General features: G+C 48.1%; 7 protein-coding genes across 13 annotated transcripts; 3 read left to right on the forward strand and 4 right to left on the reverse strand.

The window, feature by feature from the left end:
* Positions 1–65: 65 nt before the first annotated feature.
* LOC9632091 (ATP synthase subunit beta, mitochondrial) lies at positions 66–2,398 on the forward strand. The gene is made up of 9 exons (XM_002966979.2): positions 66–552; positions 606–681; positions 741–829; positions 886–1,003; positions 1,056–1,159; positions 1,216–1,374; positions 1,426–1,650; positions 1,709–2,020; positions 2,092–2,398. The coding sequence occupies exons 1-9, from the start codon at positions 115–117 to the stop codon at positions 2,206–2,208; spliced, it is 1,638 nt and encodes a 545-aa protein (XP_002967025.2). The 5' UTR covers positions 66–114; the 3' UTR covers positions 2,209–2,398.
* A 26-nt stretch (positions 2,399–2,424) lies between these two features.
* On the forward strand, positions 2,425–6,370 carry LOC9635401 (DNA replication licensing factor MCM7). Of its 2 annotated transcripts, XM_024671707.1 has the most exons (16): positions 2,425–2,523; positions 2,578–2,645; positions 2,696–2,755; positions 2,816–3,039; positions 3,095–3,272; positions 3,322–3,444; positions 3,498–3,587; positions 3,641–3,783; positions 3,840–4,017; positions 4,073–4,264; positions 4,325–4,497; positions 4,555–4,758; positions 4,818–4,983; positions 5,042–5,263; positions 5,323–5,672; positions 5,749–6,370. In XM_024671707.1, exons 1-15 carry the CDS (start codon positions 2,454–2,456, stop codon positions 5,425–5,427), a joined length of 2,196 nt encoding a protein of 731 aa, XP_024527475.1. In that variant the 5' UTR covers positions 2,425–2,453; the 3' UTR covers positions 5,428–5,672; positions 5,749–6,370. The 2 variants fall into 2 exon arrangements, with proteins under 2 accessions (XP_024527475.1, XP_024527474.1); XM_024671706.1 differs by having other exon boundaries at positions 2,696–3,039.
* Positions 5,265–8,014, reverse strand: LOC112345294 (alpha-dioxygenase 1-like). Its single transcript, XM_024671708.1, is given in 11 exon segments — positions 5,265–5,699; positions 5,756–5,999; positions 6,071–6,273; positions 6,337–6,573; positions 6,639–6,784; positions 6,859–7,012; positions 7,014–7,061; positions 7,108–7,241; positions 7,303–7,461; positions 7,528–7,803; positions 7,894–8,014. Coding segments are annotated over 11 exon segments (1,860 nt in total). The 5' UTR covers positions 7,975–8,014; the 3' UTR covers positions 5,265–5,521.
* Positions 8,015–10,657: 2,643 nt separating this feature from the next.
* On the reverse strand, positions 10,658–12,751 carry LOC9635402 (uncharacterized WD repeat-containing protein all2124). Its single transcript, XM_002967328.2, has 10 exons — positions 12,404–12,751; positions 12,184–12,289; positions 12,053–12,113; positions 11,691–11,995; positions 11,491–11,630; positions 11,362–11,436; positions 11,220–11,310; positions 10,977–11,168; positions 10,872–10,916; positions 10,658–10,806 (listed from the first exon to the last, which is right to left on the reverse strand). Exons 1-10 carry the CDS (start codon positions 12,719–12,721, stop codon positions 10,733–10,735), a joined length of 1,407 nt encoding a protein of 468 aa, XP_002967374.2. The 5' UTR covers positions 12,722–12,751; the 3' UTR covers positions 10,658–10,732.
* LOC112345357 (ALBINO3-like protein 3, mitochondrial) lies at positions 12,740–15,181 on the forward strand. 3 transcript variants are annotated; one of them, XM_024671873.1, is made up of 15 exons: positions 12,742–13,043; positions 13,098–13,204; positions 13,257–13,384; positions 13,446–13,517; positions 13,568–13,669; positions 13,717–13,770; positions 13,815–13,880; positions 13,926–13,973; positions 14,030–14,140; positions 14,189–14,244; positions 14,301–14,418; positions 14,481–14,543; positions 14,592–14,701; positions 14,759–14,959; positions 15,008–15,181. In XM_024671873.1, the coding sequence occupies exons 1-14, from the start codon at positions 12,775–12,777 to the stop codon at positions 14,937–14,939; spliced, it is 1,485 nt and encodes a 494-aa protein (XP_024527641.1). In that variant the 5' UTR covers positions 12,742–12,774; the 3' UTR covers positions 14,940–14,959; positions 15,008–15,181. The 3 variants fall into 3 exon arrangements, with proteins under 3 accessions (XP_024527642.1, XP_024527641.1, XP_024527640.1); XM_024671872.1 differs by having other exon boundaries at positions 14,481–14,701; XM_024671874.1 differs by lacking the exon at positions 15,008–15,181 and having other exon boundaries at positions 12,740–13,043; positions 14,481–14,697; positions 14,759–14,838.
* On the reverse strand, positions 14,486–17,425 carry LOC9632092 (fatty acyl-CoA reductase 2). Of its 4 annotated transcripts, XM_024671871.1 has the most exons (11): positions 16,910–17,420; positions 16,747–16,850; positions 16,490–16,689; positions 16,323–16,423; positions 16,114–16,270; positions 15,906–16,067; positions 15,771–15,852; positions 15,447–15,710; positions 15,280–15,398; positions 14,975–15,222; positions 14,726–14,904 (listed from the first exon to the last, which is right to left on the reverse strand). In XM_024671871.1, exons 1-10 carry the CDS (start codon positions 17,208–17,210, stop codon positions 15,012–15,014), a joined length of 1,701 nt encoding a protein of 566 aa, XP_024527639.1. In that variant the 5' UTR covers positions 17,211–17,420; the 3' UTR covers positions 14,726–14,904; positions 14,975–15,011. The 4 variants fall into 4 exon arrangements, with proteins under 4 accessions (XP_024527638.1, XP_024527637.1, XP_024527639.1 ...); XM_024671870.1 differs by having other exon boundaries at positions 14,486–15,222; XM_002967329.2 differs by having other exon boundaries at positions 15,280–15,710; positions 16,910–17,425.
* A 650-nt stretch (positions 17,426–18,075) lies between these two features.
* LOC9632093 (probable NAD(P)H dehydrogenase (quinone) FQR1-like 1) lies at positions 18,076–19,185 on the reverse strand. Its single transcript, XM_002967330.2, has 3 exons — positions 18,881–19,185; positions 18,443–18,802; positions 18,076–18,374 (listed from the first exon to the last, which is right to left on the reverse strand). The coding sequence occupies exons 1-3, from the start codon at positions 19,108–19,110 to the stop codon at positions 18,140–18,142; spliced, it is 825 nt and encodes a 274-aa protein (XP_002967376.2). The 5' UTR covers positions 19,111–19,185; the 3' UTR covers positions 18,076–18,139.
* Between the last annotated feature and the right edge of the window lie 853 nt (positions 19,186–20,038).

Raw genomic sequence — 20,038 nt, forward strand, 5'->3', positions numbered from 1 at the left:
TATTCTAGCTGGGATTACCATCGGACGGTGGAGGTTTTCTCTGAGCAAGATATAGCCCACGCATTTCCAAAGTAAGTACGCCCTAGGGTTTGGAGCTGCGAGCGAATTGCTACTATGGCGTCGAGGCGGGCGCTGGGGCAGCTCCTCCGTGCGGCATCGAGGAAATCTTCGTCCCAGCGAGCGAGGTGCCTGTCTTCGCTCTCCTTTTCTTCAGCGCTCCTCCCGGCATCGAGGAGGGCAACTGGGGATTCGTCTTTCAGTAGCGATGGCCATGGCCTGGGCACTAGGACCTACGCCACAGCGGCGGCCGTGAAGAAGGATCCGGAAGCCCTGGGCTACATTGCTCAGGTGATTGGCGCCGTGGTGGATGTCAAGTTTGACAAGGAGCTGCCATCGATTTTGAACGCTCTCGAGGTCCAGGATCACTCCTTTCGCGTCGTGCTCGAGGTCGCCCAGCATCTGGGCGATATGACCGTCAGGACGATCGCCATGGACACTACCGATGGGCTCGTGAGGGGGCAGAAGGTCTTGAACACCGGAGCTCCCATCACTGTAAGTTTTTCGCCAATGTAGGTTCTTTACGTCACGCATGACATTGTCTCTAGATTCCCGTTGGGAGGTGCACGCTCGGCAGGATCATGAACGTGATTGGAGAGCCTATCGATGAAATTGGGGATTTTGGTAAGTGTTACTCTACAGCGCTTCGTTCTAATGAAAACCTTTACTTTTTGTTTTCGCAGTCACTGACCATTATCTCCCAATCCATAGAGAGGCTCCAGTCTTCACTGAGCAGTCCACAGAACAGGAAGTTTTGGTGACGGGAATCAAGGTACGATGCAAATGTACATTTTTCTATACTGGTTAACAAGCCATTCTTTCATCCAGGTGGTGGATCTTCTTGCACCATACCAACGAGGTGGGAAAATCGGACTTTTCGGGGGTGCTGGTGTCGGGAAGACAGTGCTGATTATGGAGCTTATTAACAATATTGCTAAGGCTCACGGTACACTGGCCACCGGTTTTATAAGCTACATAGCTCAGTGTTGATCTTTCAGGTGGTTATTCTGTGTTTGCTGGTGTCGGGGAACGCACTCGTGAAGGAAACGATCTCTACAAAGAAATGATTGAAAGTGGTGTCATCAAGCTGGGTGACAAGCAAGTAAGCATTGCCTTGCATTGTTCTTATCTAACTAGTTCTGTGTTCACTTGGTTTAGAACGAAAGCAAGTGCGCACTGGTGTACGGGCAGATGAATGAGCCCCCGGGTGCTCGTGCTCGCGTTGGCCTCACAGGATTAACAGTGGCAGAGTATTTCCGTGATGCAGAAGGCCAGGACGTGCTACTGTTTATTGATAACATTTTCCGTTTCACTCAGGTGCTGTGTTTTTTCACATGGAATGTTCCCTCATTCGTTTGAAACTTACAGGCAAACTCGGAAGTGTCTGCTCTGCTGGGACGAATTCCTTCTGCTGTCGGATATCAACCCACTCTGGCAACAGATCTTGGGGGTTTACAAGAAAGAATCACGACTACTAAGAAGGGATCCATCACCTCAGTGCAAGCCATCTACGTGCCTGCTGATGATCTAACAGATCCTGCTCCAGCGACGACTTTCGCTCATCTTGATGCAACTACTGTGCTTTCACGCCAGGTACAGCGACACTGTTCTTATCTTGGAGCCTTTTGACACCTTCACTTTTGTTTTGCAGATTTCCGAGCTTGGTATCTATCCGGCCGTGGATCCTCTTGACTCAACCTCTCGTATGCTGTCTCCTCGTGTCATTGGAGGAGATCATTACCAGTGCGCTCGTGACGTCCAAAAGGTGTTGCAGAGCTACAAGAACTTACAGGATATCATCGCCATTCTGGGAATGGACGAGCTCAGCGAAGACGACAAGCTCACCGTGGCTCGGGCTCGGAAGATGCAACGTTTCCTGAGCCAGCCTTTCCATGTCGCGGAGGTTTTCACAGGCTCCCCTGGAAAGTACGTGGACTTGAAGGAGAACGTCGCGAGTTTTCGGGTCAGTAAACATCAAAAGCTCTTCTCATATTTTCCTAGCAAGCAAAGGACTGAAGTTTGGATTCTTTGCAGGGTGTTTTGGATGGCAAGTACGATGATTTGCCAGAGCAATCTTTCTACATGGTTGGAGGAATCGATGAAGTGGTCGCAAAGGCTGCTAACTTGGCTAAGGTTTCCAAGGAGAAGTAAGCAAGTGACAAAGGAGGCGGCTGCTGGAACTCGGTGACGATGATGAACAAAGAAGTTTTTTTGGTGCTTCTAAGAACTTTGAGCTCGGGGATTTTGGCCGCGAGCTCTAAAACTCCAGAACTCTTGTTGCTGGTTACCTTGTGAACGGTTTTTGGGGTATTCCAAATAATGGTAACAATAACCCGAGAGAGAGACTTTTGCTTTTTTCCCGCCAAAACTTTGCTCTAGGGTTTTTGTGCTCGGCTATGGCGGCCAGGAGCTCCCAGGGTGCGACGCGGTTCTCCGGCAAGACTCCAGATTACAAGTCCGACAAAGGTGCGTCTTCTAGAGTCGATTCTCGGCCAGCATTCGCTGATTGGATTGTTCCAGAGCAATGCAAGGATCTGCTCAGGAGTTTTGTGGATGCCGATGGGCGGATGAAATATCTGGAGATGCTGGTAAGCGAGCGAGGAGTTTGCTTCTCATCGTTTCTTCCATTCTTTCTCAGCAACAAGTCGCCAATAGAAAATTGCGCTCGGTGGATATCTCTCTGGATGACTTTTGTAATGTAAGATGTCTGTCGTTTGATCGTTTTCTTGTTCTTATTGTCTCTCTTTGCCTTCTCCAGGATTTTGACGCTGAGATGCTGGTGCAAAGAATTCGGACCAACACAAAGCGCTACCTTGGATTGTTTGCTGAGGCCATAGATGAGATTCTACCCGACCCCACGGTGCCTATCGATGTGGATGACGACTATGAAGTGCTCATGCGACAAAGGAATAATGATCCCAGTGAAAACGCTGACAATGCAGATCCACGTCAAACGCTTCCTGCCGAGATCAAACGATACTTGTGAGTTCTTTCTTTGTAGTGAGTTTGTTCTCTGGATCTCACGTTTGTCCTGCAGTGAAGTACATATTACAGCTCTCACCAGTGAGAAGCCTCGAGCGCTGAGGGAAGTCAGAGCGTCTCATATTGGACAACTTGTCAAGGTCAGAGGCATCGTTACTCGTTGCTCGGACGTGAAACCATTGATCCAAGTAGCTGTCTACACATGTGAAGAATGCGGGTTTGAGATATATCAGGTTTGAGCATCTGGATTGAAGTGGCTACATTTTGATTTGTTATTGATAGGAAGTTACTTCCCGCACGTTTATGCCGCTGCTGGAATGTCCTTCTACGAGGTGTCGTACCAACAACGTCAAAGGGAGGCTTATACTTCAGCTCAGAGCATCCAAGTTTTTGAAGTTCCAAGAGGTGAGTTAGAGATTTTATTTCTTTCTTAATCGCTTAACCATTGAAAACAACAGGCCAAGATCCAAGAGCTAGCTGAGCATGTCCCTAAAGGCCACATACCACGATCCATGACCATCAATATTCGTGGTGAACTGACTCGTCAGGTAGTGTTTAGTTCAAGGCTTCTTCTGTGCTACTCTTAATGTTGACCTTGCAGCTCGGGCCTGGAGACTTGGTAGAGATATCTGGGATTTTCCTCCCAGTTCCATTTACCGGTTTCCGGGCGATTCGTGCAGGACTCGTAGCAGATACGTATCTGGAAGCTATGTCCATAAAACATACAAAGAAACGCTACGAAGAGTTTGTATTTTGTTTCTCTTTTATCTTTCTTGTTTATAATAGTAGCCTGTTTACAGATATGTGCTTAGTGGAATTGAGCAAGACACAATCGAAGCGCTTGCTCAAGACGGGCAAATCTATGACAGGCTATCCTTTTCCATAGCTCCGGAAATTTTTGGTCATGACGATGTCAAAAAAGCATTGCTTTTGGTTCTTGTTGGAGCACCAACGCGCCATTTAAAAGATGGTATGAAGGTACGTTCTCGTAGTTTGTTTCTTTCCTTCTTGCTTCATATGCTAATTGTCTTAGATACGAGGGGATTTGCATGTTTGTTTGATGGGAGACCCTGGAGTTGCCAAGAGTCAACTTTTGAAACACATGGTAACCATCGCTCCTCGGGGAGTTTATACCACGGGTCGGGGTAGCAGTGGTGTTGGTCTGACAGCTGCAGTGCACAGAGACCCCGTTACAAACGAGATGGTCCTTGAAGGCGGTGCATTGGTATGCTCTCTTTTCTTCTCATAAAGTTTGCATTGTGCTGACAATCGAACTGTTGGCAAGGTTTTGGCAGATATGGGCATTTGTGCTATCGACGAATTTGACAAAATGGATGAAACAGATCGAACATCTATCCATGAAGTGATGGAGCAACAGACTGTAAGCATTGCCAAAGCTGGCATCACAACTAGTCTAAATGCTCGGACCGCTATCCTTGCGGCAGCAAATCCAGCATGGTAAATCCTCTTTATGATCAATGATATGTTGTAATCTTTTCTTTTCGCAAACGGCAGGGGACGATATGATATGCGACGCACGCCGGCAGAGAATATCAACTTACCACCGGCATTGCTTTCCCGATTCGATTTAATGTGGCTCATTCTAGATCGAGCAGACAGAGAGATAGACTCTGCAATGGCAACACACGTTCTTCACGTGCATACACACGGTGTACCGCCTCCTACTGCTGGCAATCCGCTGGAACCATCCATGTTAAGGTACATGGTCCCACTACAATTGTCGTAAGGTAATAGTTTTTCATGATTTTTTGTTGCAGAGCTTACGTCGCCATGGCCAGAAGAGTCGTCCCTTTTGTACCGCGTACCTTGACAGAATATATTTCCAGCGCCTACGCAGCTTTGCGCCAAGAGGAGGCCCAGAGCAACGCACCGCATTCTTACACTACCGCACGGACTCTGCTCAGCATAATGAGAATATCAGAGGTGATGGTTTCTTTTGTTCTTTGCTGGTTTCATTTTGTACTAAAGTATAAATCTTCAGGCATTGGCGCGTCTCAGGTTTTCCACCACGGTGGTCCAGAGCGACGTTGATGAGGCACTGAGGCTGATGCAAATGTCCAAGTTCTCGGTGTATGCGGACGACCAGAGAAAGACCGGGCTGGATCCAATCTCCACTATATACACTATCATTCGCGACGAATCGGCAAGGCTGAGGACCTTGAGGCTCAAGTATGGAGATGTGCTCAACCAGATCTCAGTCAAGGTTTTGCGATGCCAAAGTTCTCCGCTCTCTTTATTCGTTAATGCTTGTTTCATTTCCAGGGGTACAAGGAAGCTCAACTCAGGCAATGCTTGGAAGAGTACGCGGCTCTCAACGTCTGGCAACTCGATCCACAAACTCTTGACATACAGTTCGTGGACGTATGAGCCGTATGAGATAAGTATATCTTGAGGAAAGAGTCTCGATGGAAGAGAAGGTACTGGCACAACCAAATGGAGGCTGGAAAGATCGAGGGAACTTTCACGCACTCCACACGCTGAATGCGCTGCGTGCGTTTAGCCACTTATCAACCAAGTTGCCGTGGTGCCTCTGGAGGACGTCTTTGAGGCTCTCGGTGTTGTTCACCCACGCCAGTCCCTCCTTGGTGTAGCTCTTGGCGTTAAAGTTTGAGGTAAAGAATCGATCAGCTTCTAGCCTCCTGTGGGAAAGCAATGCAATGTGTTAAAACTGTGACTTGGTTCTAGCAGTTTTTACCTGGTGGCCATGAGGAGAAAGATGAAAAACGACGTCTCGCTAATGGCGAAGCCTTTGATCTTCTTCTCCGCCAGCAAGCCGACGAGCAAGTCGAGCTTCTCCACGTCCTCGCCGTATATCTCCCTCAGCAAGGCGAGTGTTTGTTTGTCATCGGTGAGATCCTCCCACTTCTTGATTGGAATCATCAACATGTTTCTCCGAAAGGCATTGTATCTTGCAACTTTTCTTTCGCGATCACGGTAAACTGGGACAAAAATTACAGAGAAGCAAAGATAAGATCGAGGACAACAAGCGTCTGGCAAGAACAGAACTTACTCTCGAGGGCGGCCATGTCGACGTGATTCGGCCGGTTTATGCCGTCGGTTCCAGTCTGGGGAAGGTCCCTCATCCACTGCGGATAGTTGAAAAGAACGAGCGCCCCACAAGCTTGATGCCCAAGCGACGCGATCATTCTCTCGTTTCCAATGCTACCCAGCGTTTTTTCTCCCTCACTTCCAATGAGCTCGATCATGGGAATTCTATAGAGCACAAGAAAAAGTTTAGTCAGGAGTGGTAAAAGAAAAAAAAAGAGATGGAGGTACCTCTTTCCAGTGGCTCGAGGAGTCTTTGTTTGTTTCTCTTCCGCACTGCCAGTGATGTCTCTCAGCACAATGTCGTCTGGTAGCAAAGGATGGAGGCGATAAACGCACGTAAACTCCTCCGTCAAGGCGTACGGAACGCCGTGGTTTATTGGCTCCTTCATTCCAATAAATCCACTCAGCAGCGAGGATCCAGTGTGCCCGATCCAGCTCTTGATTCTCTTCCCCAGTAAACCATACCTGGATGCACTCTCGAAGTCAGTCGAAATCGCTGGAGAAGATGGAAGTGAAGAAGAAAAGCTCACCAGTTTGCATGCATTCCAATGTCGAGCGCTTTCGTCTTGAGCAGCTCCACAGTCCAGTCGATGGTGTGAATCTTGGCAATCACGGCAGCGACCACCAATCTCGCATGAAGGTAGAGCTCTTCGTCCCCGAATTCCGGATGCGTCCTCTGGAACGAAATATCGGAGAATAGCCACGAGTTAGCGGCAATCCAGAGCTCGAGATCGATCGAGACACACGCACCTTGAGCATGTCACACACGGCATTGTGTTCCTTGACGAAAAGCGCCTGGAGAATCGAAACCCCGGCCCAGGTGTTCTTGACATCGCCGGAGATGGCGACGCCGTGGTCGTCGCGCTCAAGGAGGCCATTTTGGCCAATCTTAAGTTTGCCATCGCACCCTCGCCAGCGCACCGTCGTGGCTCCCGTATAGAACACTCCCATCCCTAGAATGTAAAATGAAACTTCCCTCCAATTACAAGAGTTTCGTACCACCACGATGTTCTCATGTTCCTATGGCCCAAAGCGATGTCTTGCGAGCCCGTTTCGTCCTCTTTCGTGCGGAGGAACCGAAATTCCTTCAAGGGACACTGCGCTGCGACTGATTCCGGAGCTACAATCTCTTGCTGGATCGAAAACAAAATCATCCGTGAGAAGAATCCTTGGCTTCGATCACACGAATCATACCTCTTTTGTGTCTTCCTGGTGGTCGACCCAGTCGTGGATCATAAACTGGATCCAGGACGCCGCGATCATGTTGAACTGCTTGCCCGTGTCCGCGAATTCGGATTCCTTTCTCGCCAGAAATTTGGTCGCCACAACACTGGGATGTGGATCCAAAAGTTCCTGCTCGACGCAAATCGAATCTCATGAATGAGAGAGAGAGAGAGAGAGAGAGAGAGAGAGAGAGACCTCGGATCCGGATGCTGCAGCAAAGGCATTTCTCCCAATGAATGATCCATAGTCTCCACTTTTGACATTGACGTGCTCGCCACCGGATTTTTTCTTCCGGAAAGGCGGAGCTATGCAATCATCCTGCGCGGCTTTTTTCTCTTCTTCTGAGATTGGAGGACCGACGTACTTCAAGTTGTAGTTTTGGTGGAGTGTCCTCCGGATGTCGAGATAAAACAGCGAGAACACAAGCGGGAGCTTGTGCCACGCCGTGTGTTTGTCGACGAAATGGACGATCTGATATCATCAATCACAAAGGAGGAAGAACACAAGAGCAAAGCTAGTTAGTCTCTGAGACATCCATAATCGCAACGAAGTCTTTCCCACTCTGAAAATGATCCGGTGCTTGAAGCTCATGCGCTTGTAGGCCTCATTGATCTGAGCGTCGCTCGACACTGCGCCTCCCATTCTCGCCCGCCCTGTGCTCTGCTTTCTTGTGGTTTCCTCTTGTCAACTATGGGGACAATATAAATTACTGCGTTACACTAGTGCACAAATATCGACTGCCATTTTGGAGCGGACTGGATCAGCACGTCGCCAACCAGCTCGTAAACCAATTAATTAGTGTCAATTCACGTGGAGCACGAGCCAGGCCAGCCGTAATAGCTACATCTCACCAACCCTAGATTAGACACAAACGTCCCTTTTCTTCTTTCTCGGCACTTGCACCCTCTTGCGATTCTGATCAAACTCCCACACAAGGCCATGGCCAGAAAGGTGGCGCTCCTTCTCCGGGAATGAATGCTCGGTTTGTATGCTCTTGCAAGCATTGCTAGTCTGGAACGAAAGTATGCATCACAGACCTGTATAGAGGGTTCAAGAGACTACCTTAGTTCCCGAGGATTCTCCAGCAAGAAGTTTTCTTTCACTGCTGCTTGGTTTGATTTCTGCCAGCTTTTTGGAATCATCTGCGTTGTTTTCTAGACCCGAGAGCGTCCTCTGAAGAGAGACAACGAAGTGATATGGCATAACTGATAAGCACAAGCGTGAACCTCCACAGAACGCTGGCTTTGTTGCAGAGCCTTCCGTTTTTCATATATACTTTCGTCGAGAGATTTCAGTGTTGCAGCGGCAGCCTGTTTCTTCGACTCAATCTCAGCTATTTCTGCAAGAGAAAAAACTTGAAAAACAAACAATAAAGATGCGAGAACTGGTTTACCTGAACACAAAAGCTTGTACTCTTCCCGAGCTCGACGGACGAGCGAGCCATCGATCTTCATAAAGCAGTCGGGATATTGCTCGCTGTGTCTCGTCGGACTCTCAACCTTCCTTCTCAAGTCTTGCTCGCTCAGCTCCTGCTCGAGGACACAGAGTCTGCTGCTTAGAATGGTGATCATGGATAGAATGTCCGTCGAAGCGTCCGGAGGCAGTTCAGTGCTGTTCTTGAGCCTCAGCGCGTGAGAACTTTTAAGTCGAAAGTTTACCCTGTCGATGCTGGCCACTGTGTCTCGAAGCTTATTACGTGTTTTGTCCCTTTCCGAGTTGAGATCGCTCTCAATCTCATTCAGTCTTTCTGTAAGCTGTTCGATTATCTGGTTTGCTTGTTTCAGCTGGTCATTCGCTGTCACGTACATTTCTCTCATCAACTCTGCCTCATTCAAAGCTCGCAGCAACGAGGCCTTCGACGCCTTAAGTTGCGCAATCGTCGACATGGCATCTTGCAGCTTGTCTTGACCTGTAAAAATGGTGAGTACAAACCTCATGAGCATAAAAACTATAAGACAAACCTGTAGAAACCTCTCGCTCGAGTTCGGCAATCTTTTTCCACAAAAGAGAGCTGGAATTGCGATCTTCTAATAAATCGCCTCCTATCCTATCAGCAGCAAGCGTTCAGATGTCCAAACTCTTAAAAACCAACCTTGTGGTCGTCGTAGACGATTTGATAAGTCGCTCACAACGTGTTTCAGTTCCTTGATAGAGTCGAAGGACTCAAGCAACTGTTTCTCAGCAGCAATGTATCTGCTTGCTGCTGACTTAAGGTCCTGTTTAAGCCCGTCATTTTCGTCAGACAGTCGTGAAACTGTTTGCAGCGCATCTTTTAGTCTCAATTCTGCACAAAAAGACCCATCAGACGTGAGTCAAAAGATTAAACCAGCAGCATACCATAGGAAAACGCCCTGCTCTGTTCACTTTCGAGGTCTTTGATCCTGTGGTTTAATCCCTCAATCGTCGCGTTAGAATGTCCGTTAGCTGTGTCGACAACCTGCTTTAGCGGCTCAGCCTGCTGTAGCACATTCCTCAACTCATTCACTGTTGCCACAGCGTCACCAACACTTAGTTGAGCTTCGGCTGTATCATTTTTTTCATTTTTTTTCTTGGCGCTCTTGAGAATGTGCTCGAGAGCTCTCGTGTCGGCAGCGTCAGCTGGACTGCAAAACAACTAGTTTACACAAAAATCAACGACATCAAAAAACAACGTCCAATAGCATACCGCTTGACATTGCAACACTTTGCAATTTCCAGCTCTTCGATTATGAGGTTGTTTTCCTTGGCAACCTGAGAACAAGGTCATATATGCAAAGTCGGAACAAGAAAAGAAAAAAAAAGAAGGAGAAAAAAAATCAACCTGATGGTGAGATTGTTGGAATTGCGCCAAGTTCTCTTCCATCTCTTTCATCTTCTCTTTCACCCAGAAAGCCCTGGCATATCACAAAGTCTTGAGCTGTTCATCCAATCTCCTCGTAAGACTTTCCTACTTTTCTCGAGGCAAACATTTTTACCCGCTGAAATTCCCATTCTCGGCACCACTGTTGGAACTCGGTCGAATTCCTTCTTCGTTGCAGTTGCTGCCGATCTCTACATTCCTTTCTAGACGGCACTCGGCCTCTGTCAAGCGCTTGCACATGCCGGCATAATCCGATCCACTGTGCTCCTTCATCGCCGTGAAGATCTCCTTGAGCTGCAATACTTCGTCCCTCAGGCATTTGCGCTTCTCCTTGAGCAGCGCATTCCTCTTCTCAGCTAGATGATCCAGCATGTCTAGCTTCGATTCGTCCATCCGGCCCCCTGGATTCGAGGCGCAAGCCGCCGCGGCTTCTATCATCGCCGATCAATCGCCGGAACATGCCGGGGATCGAAAAACCCTAGCGAGAACGCTAAAGCCACCAGTTTATAAATCTCAGCCGTCAATTTCAACAGTCAGTTTGAATTTCGCGGGCTCAACATTTTAAAGGGGCTGCGACCAGAGTTTAAGTTTCTTGTCCACGCTCGCGGTTGCCAAGATCAAAACTTTGCCTTGATCTAGCAAGAAAACAAGAAAGAAAGGCGTCACGAAACGTTCCTCTCTAAAAAATTGATTCATATACCTGTGGAGACGCTTTGAGGAGCCCAGGTAATGCACGTGATTTCACCTGTAAAGTTTTCGAGAAATCAGTGATCTCGACTAGAATTTACGAAAACTTCGCACTTACCATCGTGTGCGTTCTCTGCTGTATCAAGAACTTGGCCGTCGGCAGTGCTTAACCACGTCAGAGTTGTCCCGTGCGTGGCAGCGAGAATTTTATCGTCCGGGGACACGGCGATCTTCTCGTACAAGCCATTGTCGCTCGATGGAATCGGGAAGACTTTGATACATTTGGGATCTTCATCCATCTGGTATCTCACTGCATAAAAGGCTTTCAGTACAACACGAGAATGGAAAGATCTGCTAGTACCGTTAATGTTCCAAATTCTTATGAAACCATCTTTCGACGCGGTGATTATCTTCTGTGAATCCCATGTGAAGCACGTCCAAGTGACAGCGCTCTACACACCAAACCATGAATCAGATTACGTAGTTTACGATAACGTCGTTACCTTATGGCCCTTCAGCAGCATGACCTTCACCACATCTCGAACCTGCCCATCTTTCCCATAGACGATCTCCCAAATCTAAAACCAGAAAAGGTTCAATAGAGCCTCGTACAGAATCGAAACAAGGCCTACCTTCACATCAGCAGTGAAAGCGGCAGCGGCAAGGAAGCGGCCGTCCGGAGAAATCGTAGCCATTGTGTTCTGAAGCTGGTTCGTGTCTACAGTCTTCACGCAGGTGCCATTCCCTGCTGACCAAATCTTGATGTCGGTGCCTGGAAAAAACATGCAAAAGCGTGAGAAAACCAACCACAGCACAGATAGAAAAAACGCACCTTCAGAACAAGTGGCGATCAAGACACTCTCGCCATCACCACTTCCATATTCGCAACGAGCGCCAACACAAGTTAGCACGTTTCTTCGGTCATGGATTTGCGTTTTCCTCCATTTTATTTCTGGCGGCGGGACCTTTCCCTGCTCTCTTGCTTGCGCAGCACCCTTTCCTTCGGGAGCACCAAACATGAGAAGCCCGGACCCGTTGATGTCCTGAGTAGCCACCACAATTTGCGCAGCACCTGGTCCATCTCCAAAGGCTACCCCAGTAGGAACTGTGCCAAGGGGCACATTGAGCCTCAAAACACTGCAAAACGAAAGGCAAGATAGAACAAAGAAAACCGGAAAAGCAAACGATACATACTGCAAGTTTTTGCTGGTGGGATCATCCAGCTTGAAAATGCGCACCACTCTGTCAGCACAGGCTGGTTGGAAGAAGATCAAACAATCATGTCAAATACTCCAGACATCGAAAAAACTGATTTTTTTTTCTACCTGTAGCAAGGCCACGACTGTTGGACGAGAATGCAATGCCCGTGATAGCATCGACATGCCCTTTGATAGCGTTGAGTTCCAAACGATGCCGAGGAGTAGGCCGTGCCTGCGCAATATGAGAATCAAAGACATTAGTCTCTACACTAACTAAAGAGAAACAAAACCTTCTCCAAAGATCCTACAAGTAAATTCAAGCACTAGCTTAGCTCTTGGATATTACCTTAGGCTTCACCTGTGGCGCTGCCTTCTTCTTCCCAAGCTCCTGATCGGGGATCGCCGGAGGACGAGGAGGAGGGGAAGGGGGAGGGGGAGAAACTCGCCGCTTTCTAGCCGGCGGAGGAGTATGCTGCTGCTGCTGCTGCTGCTTCGCTTGACTCGCGACACTGGATTTCTTCCTGATCAAGATCCATGCTACTGATCTCCACACAGCCAGCACAAATCCAGCGATGAAGCGGATTACGACAGCGCATGCGCATCCGGCAGCGGCAGATCCAAGAACGGCGAGTAGCAATGCGGTGCCGTCGTAGCTCTCTCCCATCCTAGCCCTACTGGTTTAGGGTTTTACAAAATCTTCGATTAGGGTTTTAGGCTATGGCTGCGAGGTGTCTGGCGAGCGCGCTGGTGCGAAGGCGCCCATGGATGATGCCGATCGCGACTTCCTCCGCGATTACGAATCCAATGCGGTCGTTCTCGTCAGGCGCCGATGAGGAATTCCAGGTAGCGCCCGAAATCTTGAGGGATCCGGCTATTGGCGACGCATTTCATCTGGATACAAGTAATTTGTGGACGATCTTTAGAGGTCCGGTGAGCCTTGTGGCTACGTTCCTGGACAGCGTTCACGTTGCAACTGGAGCTCCCTGGTATGTTCGTGCTCGTTTCAAATATTTCGTTTTTACGTCTTTTCTTTTGATCAGGTGGATTGTCCTTGCGGGATCAACAATTGCTGTGAGGGCGGCCCTTTTCCCTGTTACTGTGATCCAGCTACGAAAGACTGCCCAGCTCGCGCAACTCTCTGGAAAATGTAAGCTCCACTATGGCCTTTTGTGATCTCACTTCTCACACTTCACGTCCAGTGCCCTCGCCAGTTCCTCCTCCTGGGAGTGGTGTCACGCAGTTAGAGCAATTCAAGCTCTATTCTCAGAAACGAAAGGAGCTTGGAGTTCCCAGTCCTGCATGGTGTTTTGCTTCTCTTTTCGTTCAAGTAAGATTAGTAAGATTTTCATGAAAACAAAAAGATTTACGTTTATTCTTTTCTCCACCAGGTGCCTATTTTCATATCCTGGACTTTAGCGATCAGAAACATGGCCATAAACAAGTACCCTGGATTTGAAACAGTCAGTAACAACTTTGGCTTTGTAAATATTTCTGATCCTTCTCCGCACAGGGTGGTGCTCTATGGTTTACAGACTTAACTGTTCCTGTCAGTGGAGATTTAGGAGCTCTCTTACCGATATCACTTTCCGTTGCATACATTTGTCATATCGAGGTAATTTTTGACTGGAGCTATTGTCAAATCTAGCGATTGTGCAGTAGGTGTCTTTGAAAGGAATTGAGCCAAAGCCCGGCATTGTGGGATCTTTGCTTTCGGTAAGAAAACTATTTTTCGAGCAGCGTACTTATGTTTCAAACAGTTCTACGGCTGGTGGCTGCGTTTCTGTGTGATTCCAGTCTGTATCTCGGGTTTTTATTTCCCTCAGGTATTTATAGCTTGGTTTGGTTCTGATCTTCAAGCTTTATTGCAGGGTGTTTTCATGTACTGGCTCCCGAACACTTTGTTCTCTCTTGCACAGGTATAAGCCGAGCAATTCTTATTCAGCTTCTTCGCGCTTGACGTTTATGATTTCAGACACTATGTTTGAGAAGCAGCTATTTTCGAAAAAGATTAGGCTTGCCCGTGATGGTTGCACCTAAAGCTTCTGCTGATCCTCGTGCCTCTCAAAGCGAGACTCTTATAAAGGTAAGTTTATCTTAGTTCGAATGTGGTGAACTTTTATAATTTGCGCAGCTCGCTGCGGAACATGTCGTTCGCAAAAACCGTGACGCAGCAGTCCAATGTTTGAAGTGAGTGTTCGTGATTGACATCTGGTATCACGTGTCTTTCATCGTTGAACTGGCAGGGCTGCTCTGAAAAAAGATCCGGAAAATGCGACAGCCTATTTCGCATTGGGAAAGTTGCATACAGACGCCAGTGAATGGGCTGAAGCAACAGACTTGCTTGCTCAAGCAGCTTCAAAGGTGTCGTTGTATCCGAAGCGTGTGTAGCTTGTCTCAATTTACTGTGTTTATCTGTTTAACAGGCCAAGGACAATAAGCTTCAAATTTCAGCCTACTTGGCGCTTGGAATCGCTCTGTACAAGCAGGTTGGTGTTTTCCATCGATGGCTACCGAATTCACTATATTGCTTGCAGGGTAAAATAGGCGAGGCCACAGCTGCGCTCAAGTGCGTGGCTAGCATGGAAGAACCTCAGGATGGCGCTTCCCGAAAGAAATATAATGTGGCCCTTGTGACTTTGGGAAGGTACCTATCTTTCAAACACGCTGATCTCTGAACTCTTTCTTCCTTTTCTTATTTCAGCTTGTTGAGCCAGGACGGACAGAAATTTGCAGCCTTGGAGTATCTTGAGCGGGCTGCACGGTACGATCCCAAGGTTGGCGACCTTTATGTGGAACAGATCAAGAAGGAACTTGCTCAAGCTAAAGAAGTTGAGGAGGTCGAGGAAGCTGATGTTCAGACAGGAGACAGTCATGTACGATGAAAAGTTGAGGGCAAGAATTGGTAAGTGTTACGTACATTACAGTATTGACAATATCTTCTGCCAATTAGATCTTTAAACTGCGAATAATCCTTGGATGGACTCTTTCATGGTGATCAAACGGAATTTTGTGTTGAAAGTGCTCCGGTTGTTCTTCCGGAGCCCTGGTAGGTGTACATTCGTTATATATTCATTCCATCTGATTGACCCGATGTCAAAGCCAAAACCTTCTTTTTCTTCGGGCAGCATTTGCTCGTACAGTGTTTTGGTGTTCGTTATATCAAACCTGTAAGCAGGTTCAAAGCTGTTACAACACAGTTGAATCTCGGAGAAGATAGCTCACCGTCCTTTGTAAAAAGTGTAAGCGGAATAAGTTTCTACGAGCTGATCAAGTCTCTCTGCGAGGATAGCGGTTCGTTTGGCAGAGTTTTGAAGCTTGCGGCTGCCAGATAACCGTGCAACCTGAAAAGAATAACAAGAATTTAAGGCAAGAAAGTTTGGAGGTCTTACATGGATCGGGAGGCTGTAGCAGAGAAACTTATGGACGGAGAATGCCAACTTGTTGTCGTAGAACGTCATCCTGCGCTCGACAGGATTTCCGTTTTCATCCAAGACTGGATTGGACTGGAAATACTCTTCGGTACACACTGCTAGTTCCCGGAACGTCAAGGGGTTCACTGTTGAAGATCCAACGTGATAGACACTGAGGCCGGGGCGTCCAGCGTGAACGCTCATGGCTGCCAGAAGTGAGTTCACAACCATGTCTGCTGGAATCTACAGGCCACAAACGAACTTGTCAGCGGACAGCAGTGACAAAGCAAAATGGCAACTCACGACATCGAGGACGCAGTCCGGATCAGCATAGAAACCCGTCAGGTGGCCAAGTCCATAGGCAAGAAGCATTGGGTCCATCATCCTGTGTAAGCTCACATTGTTTGCTCGCTATGCAGGTGGGAATACTTCACGTACCTTGTGCCTTGGATCCAGCCTCCAAATGGCTGTGCGGAAGTTCCTTCCACCACCGACGGGCGAAGAATGACCACGGGAACGTCTCCTCTGCTTTGGGTGACGAGCGTTTCGCCCATAGCTTTGGTGAAAACGTAAGTGTCTTGCCACCCGTGAAGCTGAGCTCTGCGGCATTACAAGTCAAGGCCAACACCTCCCAGTGACCGCGTACCTTTGCATTCCCAGCTCTTTTAGTTCCTCAGAAGTGGCTTTTATGTTTCTTACAGAGTCAATCTCTTTCCACACGTCCAGAGGAGGAGCTATACCGTTCGACATGCTAGCGAGAGGTTTTTCTAAAATTCTTCCTTGTCTGAGCCCGTTCGAGTATGCTGTCACCCAGATGTATCAAAACGAGAATCGTGTGCGGCTTGCGGCACTTACCAGTGGAGACGTGCAGGAACAACTGCAACCGTGAGCACTTCTTTGCAAACTCCAACAGGTTTAGCGGTCCTTTCGTGTTGACGGCCAGAGCTACGTCGTATCTTACAGCCAAGAAAGGGAAATTGCAAAATCAGCGCAAGACTGGTACGTAGCCGCGAAGAACCAACCTTTCAAAGAACTTGGTGGTCGCGGCTGAGTTAACCACAACGTCCAACTGGCTGAGGAGCTGCTCCTTGGTGTGCTTCTCGAGTCCCAGATCGTTCTTCTCCACGCTTCCGGGGATGGCAACGAGCTTCTCAAGCATGAACTGGCGATAGTCGGCCCCATACTCCTCCCGAATCAGCTCAAACAGCCTCGACTCCAGTATCTGCCAGGGAAAAATCAGATTCAGAGAAACAAAAACTCCGGCAGGGAGGCGACTTACATCCTTCTCCAGTCTCTGCCGAGCCTTCTCGTGACTGTCAGCGTGCACGAGAAGGTAGATCTTGCTCACTTTCGGCTGCGCACGCAGGATCTTCTCAACAAGCACTGGAAAAACAAAGAGAGCAGACTCATACACGACGTTTCGAGCAGAACGCCAGTGCCACCTTTTCCGAGGAAGCCCGTAGCTCCAGTGATGAGGATTCGTTTGTTCTCCAAGAACGGGAGGATCCCAAGCCGCTGCTGCTCGACATGGTCAATCCGTGGAAAGGCAGTAGCAGTAGCAACAGCAGCAGTGGCAACATTGTCGCGCGTTATGTCCAGCGCGCAGCACAAGGCACGACGGCGAGTGGACGAAACCCGGTGCGTCTCCAGCCGCGAAGAACAAGCTATCGAGTTCCGACCACCGGAAGAACCAGAACCAGCTGACCGATAGATTGCCGCCTCGAAAGACAGGGAGGGAGCCATTCTTCTGCACAGCAGGAGAGCATAGAATCAAGCGTTTTATCCTGTTGAGTGTTGGAGGAGGTCACGAGGTGGGAACACAATTCGATCGCATGTACAAGTCGGCAAAAAAGTTCCGGAGTGTTTGTGTCCACGCACTTGACATTCGATCTGCAATTACGCCCAAGCTACCCTCCACCACGCGATAGGTGGATTCAATTGACACCTGTGAAAGCGATCCGGCGAGCGAGAGCTATCGATCTTCAAAGGAAATAGAGAGAAGTATCTCGCTCTCTCTCTCTCTCTCTCTCTCTCTCTCTCTGTCGCGTGTAGTTGTTTTTTGTGCCGGGGAAGAGAGATCGAGGACAGGGTTCGGTTTGGAGGTCAAGCTTGGGTCCCTGCATCATAAAAACACAAGGAAGCGCAACACGCTGCTCTTCGAATACTTTCTCACCGCAGTGTTTTGAGCTGATTCGCTTTGACGTTTGCTCGATTATAGGTGGAAACGCTACACCTTCAATTGCGATAGGCTACAAGCCGTGTAGTCTTCCGCTGAATGCCTTTTGAAGTACTTTCTAGTCGGTAGAAATATGGTGGCATATACCATGGAAGCTTTGGTGTCTGATTCATATAATTAGTTAATTCTTGAGTGCTAGGGAACAAATTCTGGTAAAATGTTTTTTGTGCCCAATTTCAAAAGTTGGTACCAATTGAATGATCAAATATTTCTTTAACTACCTGTTAAAGGACACTACTGGGGAGAAAAAGAAGGAAAGATGTTGGAAAGTGGCAAACAGGTTTCATGCGAGTGGGGCATTGGAATTCTGCCTGACTTACGATTGTCAAAAAATAAATACGTAACTTAAAACTAAACTAGGTTAAGAATAGATTTAATGTGGAAAGATAAAAGTTTAATGGCCAAATTTGTACATAAAAATGAATTAGTTCTTCCTTTAGTCTGCTGCATTAACAAGTCTCTTCGCAATTCCTGCTGTATATCTCCCTTGGTGCTCAGCCAACTCAAGCTCGGTCTGTGTTGGTAGCCTGGAACCATCACCAGCAAAAGTTCCAGCTCCATATGGGGAGCCACCCCTCAAATCATCCAGCTTAAACATTCCAGCACCAAATGTGTAGCCGATCGGGATAAACACCATGCCGTGATGAGCAAGTTGAGTGATCGCAGTCCATCTAGAAGCAAGTCATAAGTTCAGAAGATCACTCGAAGCAAAAGATGGAAATAACTCGGACTGACTTACGCCGTCGTTTCTTGGCCACCACCTTGGGTTCCACTGCTCACGAAGAATCCGGCTGGTTTTCCAGCCAGCTTTTGCTGCTGCCACAAACTCCCAGTAGAATCGAAGAAAGCTTTCATCTGAGCGGCCATGGCACCGTAACGCGTGGGGAATCCAAAGAGAAAGGCGTCGGCGGCTACGAGCTGTGCAGCGGTGATGGTTGGAATGGACTCATCCTTCGGCGGAGCGTGCATCTTGTCCAACACCGCCTGTGACAAGTTCTCCGCCACTCTAAAGAGAAATCCCTCCGCTCCATCCACGCTATCCACGCCTTGCTTGATCTTCTTGGCCAGAGCCTCGACGTGACCATACATGGAGTAGAATCTAAGCAAGCGTCGAGTGAGAATGCGCTCTATCTTAGACCGAGATCAAAGATCGCAGGAGAAGAGAAAAAAAACTCACATAATGTAGACTTTGATGGTGGTTTCGGGAGGAGAAGATGGTGCTACCGCCGCTTCCACCGCTGGATCGTCCTCATTCTCGACTTGGGCTTGCTGGATTTCGTCCGGACCGCATTGGGTCTGTGGCGGATCATCTCCTGGATGATCGCCTCCATCGGGCTTGGAGGAGAGCGGCGAGGAGCTCTTGTTCTTCCTGGATTTGCTGGGTATGCATCCGCCCCCTCTGCCCATGACCTAAATGCCCCTCACTCGATCATCCCACTGGCACCCAGACAAAAGAGAAGAAGAAAAGGAGGATTTCTTCTTTTTTTTTTTTTGCTCGCTGCGTGGGATAATGTGCTATGATGCAGTTTGTCTGTCCTTTAGCGAATTTGGCATCGTAAATCCAACTTAGCATTTCTTGCCAATGATCAACTTGTCTACTGACGTACCGTACGTAAGAATTCAAGCATTATGCATTCCCAGCTCTTGAGCAGTGGCTTTTACGGAATTGATCTCTTTCCACACGTCCAGAGGAAGACCATTCGACGTGCTAGCGAGAGGTTTTTCTTAAATTCTTTCTTCCTTTTCTGAGCATCACCCAGATTTGCGGCACCTATTAACCGTGGAAACGTGCAAGAACGACTGCAACCGTGAGCACTTCTTGCGGTCGCTTACACAACCCAGAAAGATCGCAAAAAGACCTGACAATCAGCGCAACTTGCAACTCGTAGGTGGGAGCAAGAGTTAACCACAACGTCCAACAGGCTTCCTTCCTCGGATCGATCACAATCGGAACACATTTCTGAGCGATTGGGACTGATGAATCTTCCCAACAGATCCCTTTGAAGTGTAGACCCTTGTGACGCCAGCTGAGCTCTGAGAAGTTTGTCCGTGCTCCACACAATTACACTTAAAACAGATGATGTTTGATCGATGTTTTCTCGAGGAAACAACTAGCTGAAGGTGAAGATCTCCACCTAAGCTTTCTGGCAGTGTGTATGAAATTTGTAGCATTAACACGAAATATGGTGATATATACTGGCAATGAGAGTGATCTAAGAACTCTTCCACCTGCGAAACTTCCACCTTTCTATAGTATTTTAGCGAGCTGCAATGGAAGGTGCCTTTGGCAAAGTTTTGGACCATGACAACGTGATATCGCAAAAAGAAGAGGTTT

The sequence above is a fragment of the Selaginella moellendorffii genome, unplaced genomic scaffold (genome assembly GCF_000143415.4).
Source record: "Selaginella moellendorffii unplaced genomic scaffold, v1.0 SELMOscaffold_8, whole genome shotgun sequence".
Classification (NCBI taxonomy): domain Eukaryota; kingdom Viridiplantae; phylum Streptophyta; class Lycopodiopsida; order Selaginellales; family Selaginellaceae; genus Selaginella; species Selaginella moellendorffii.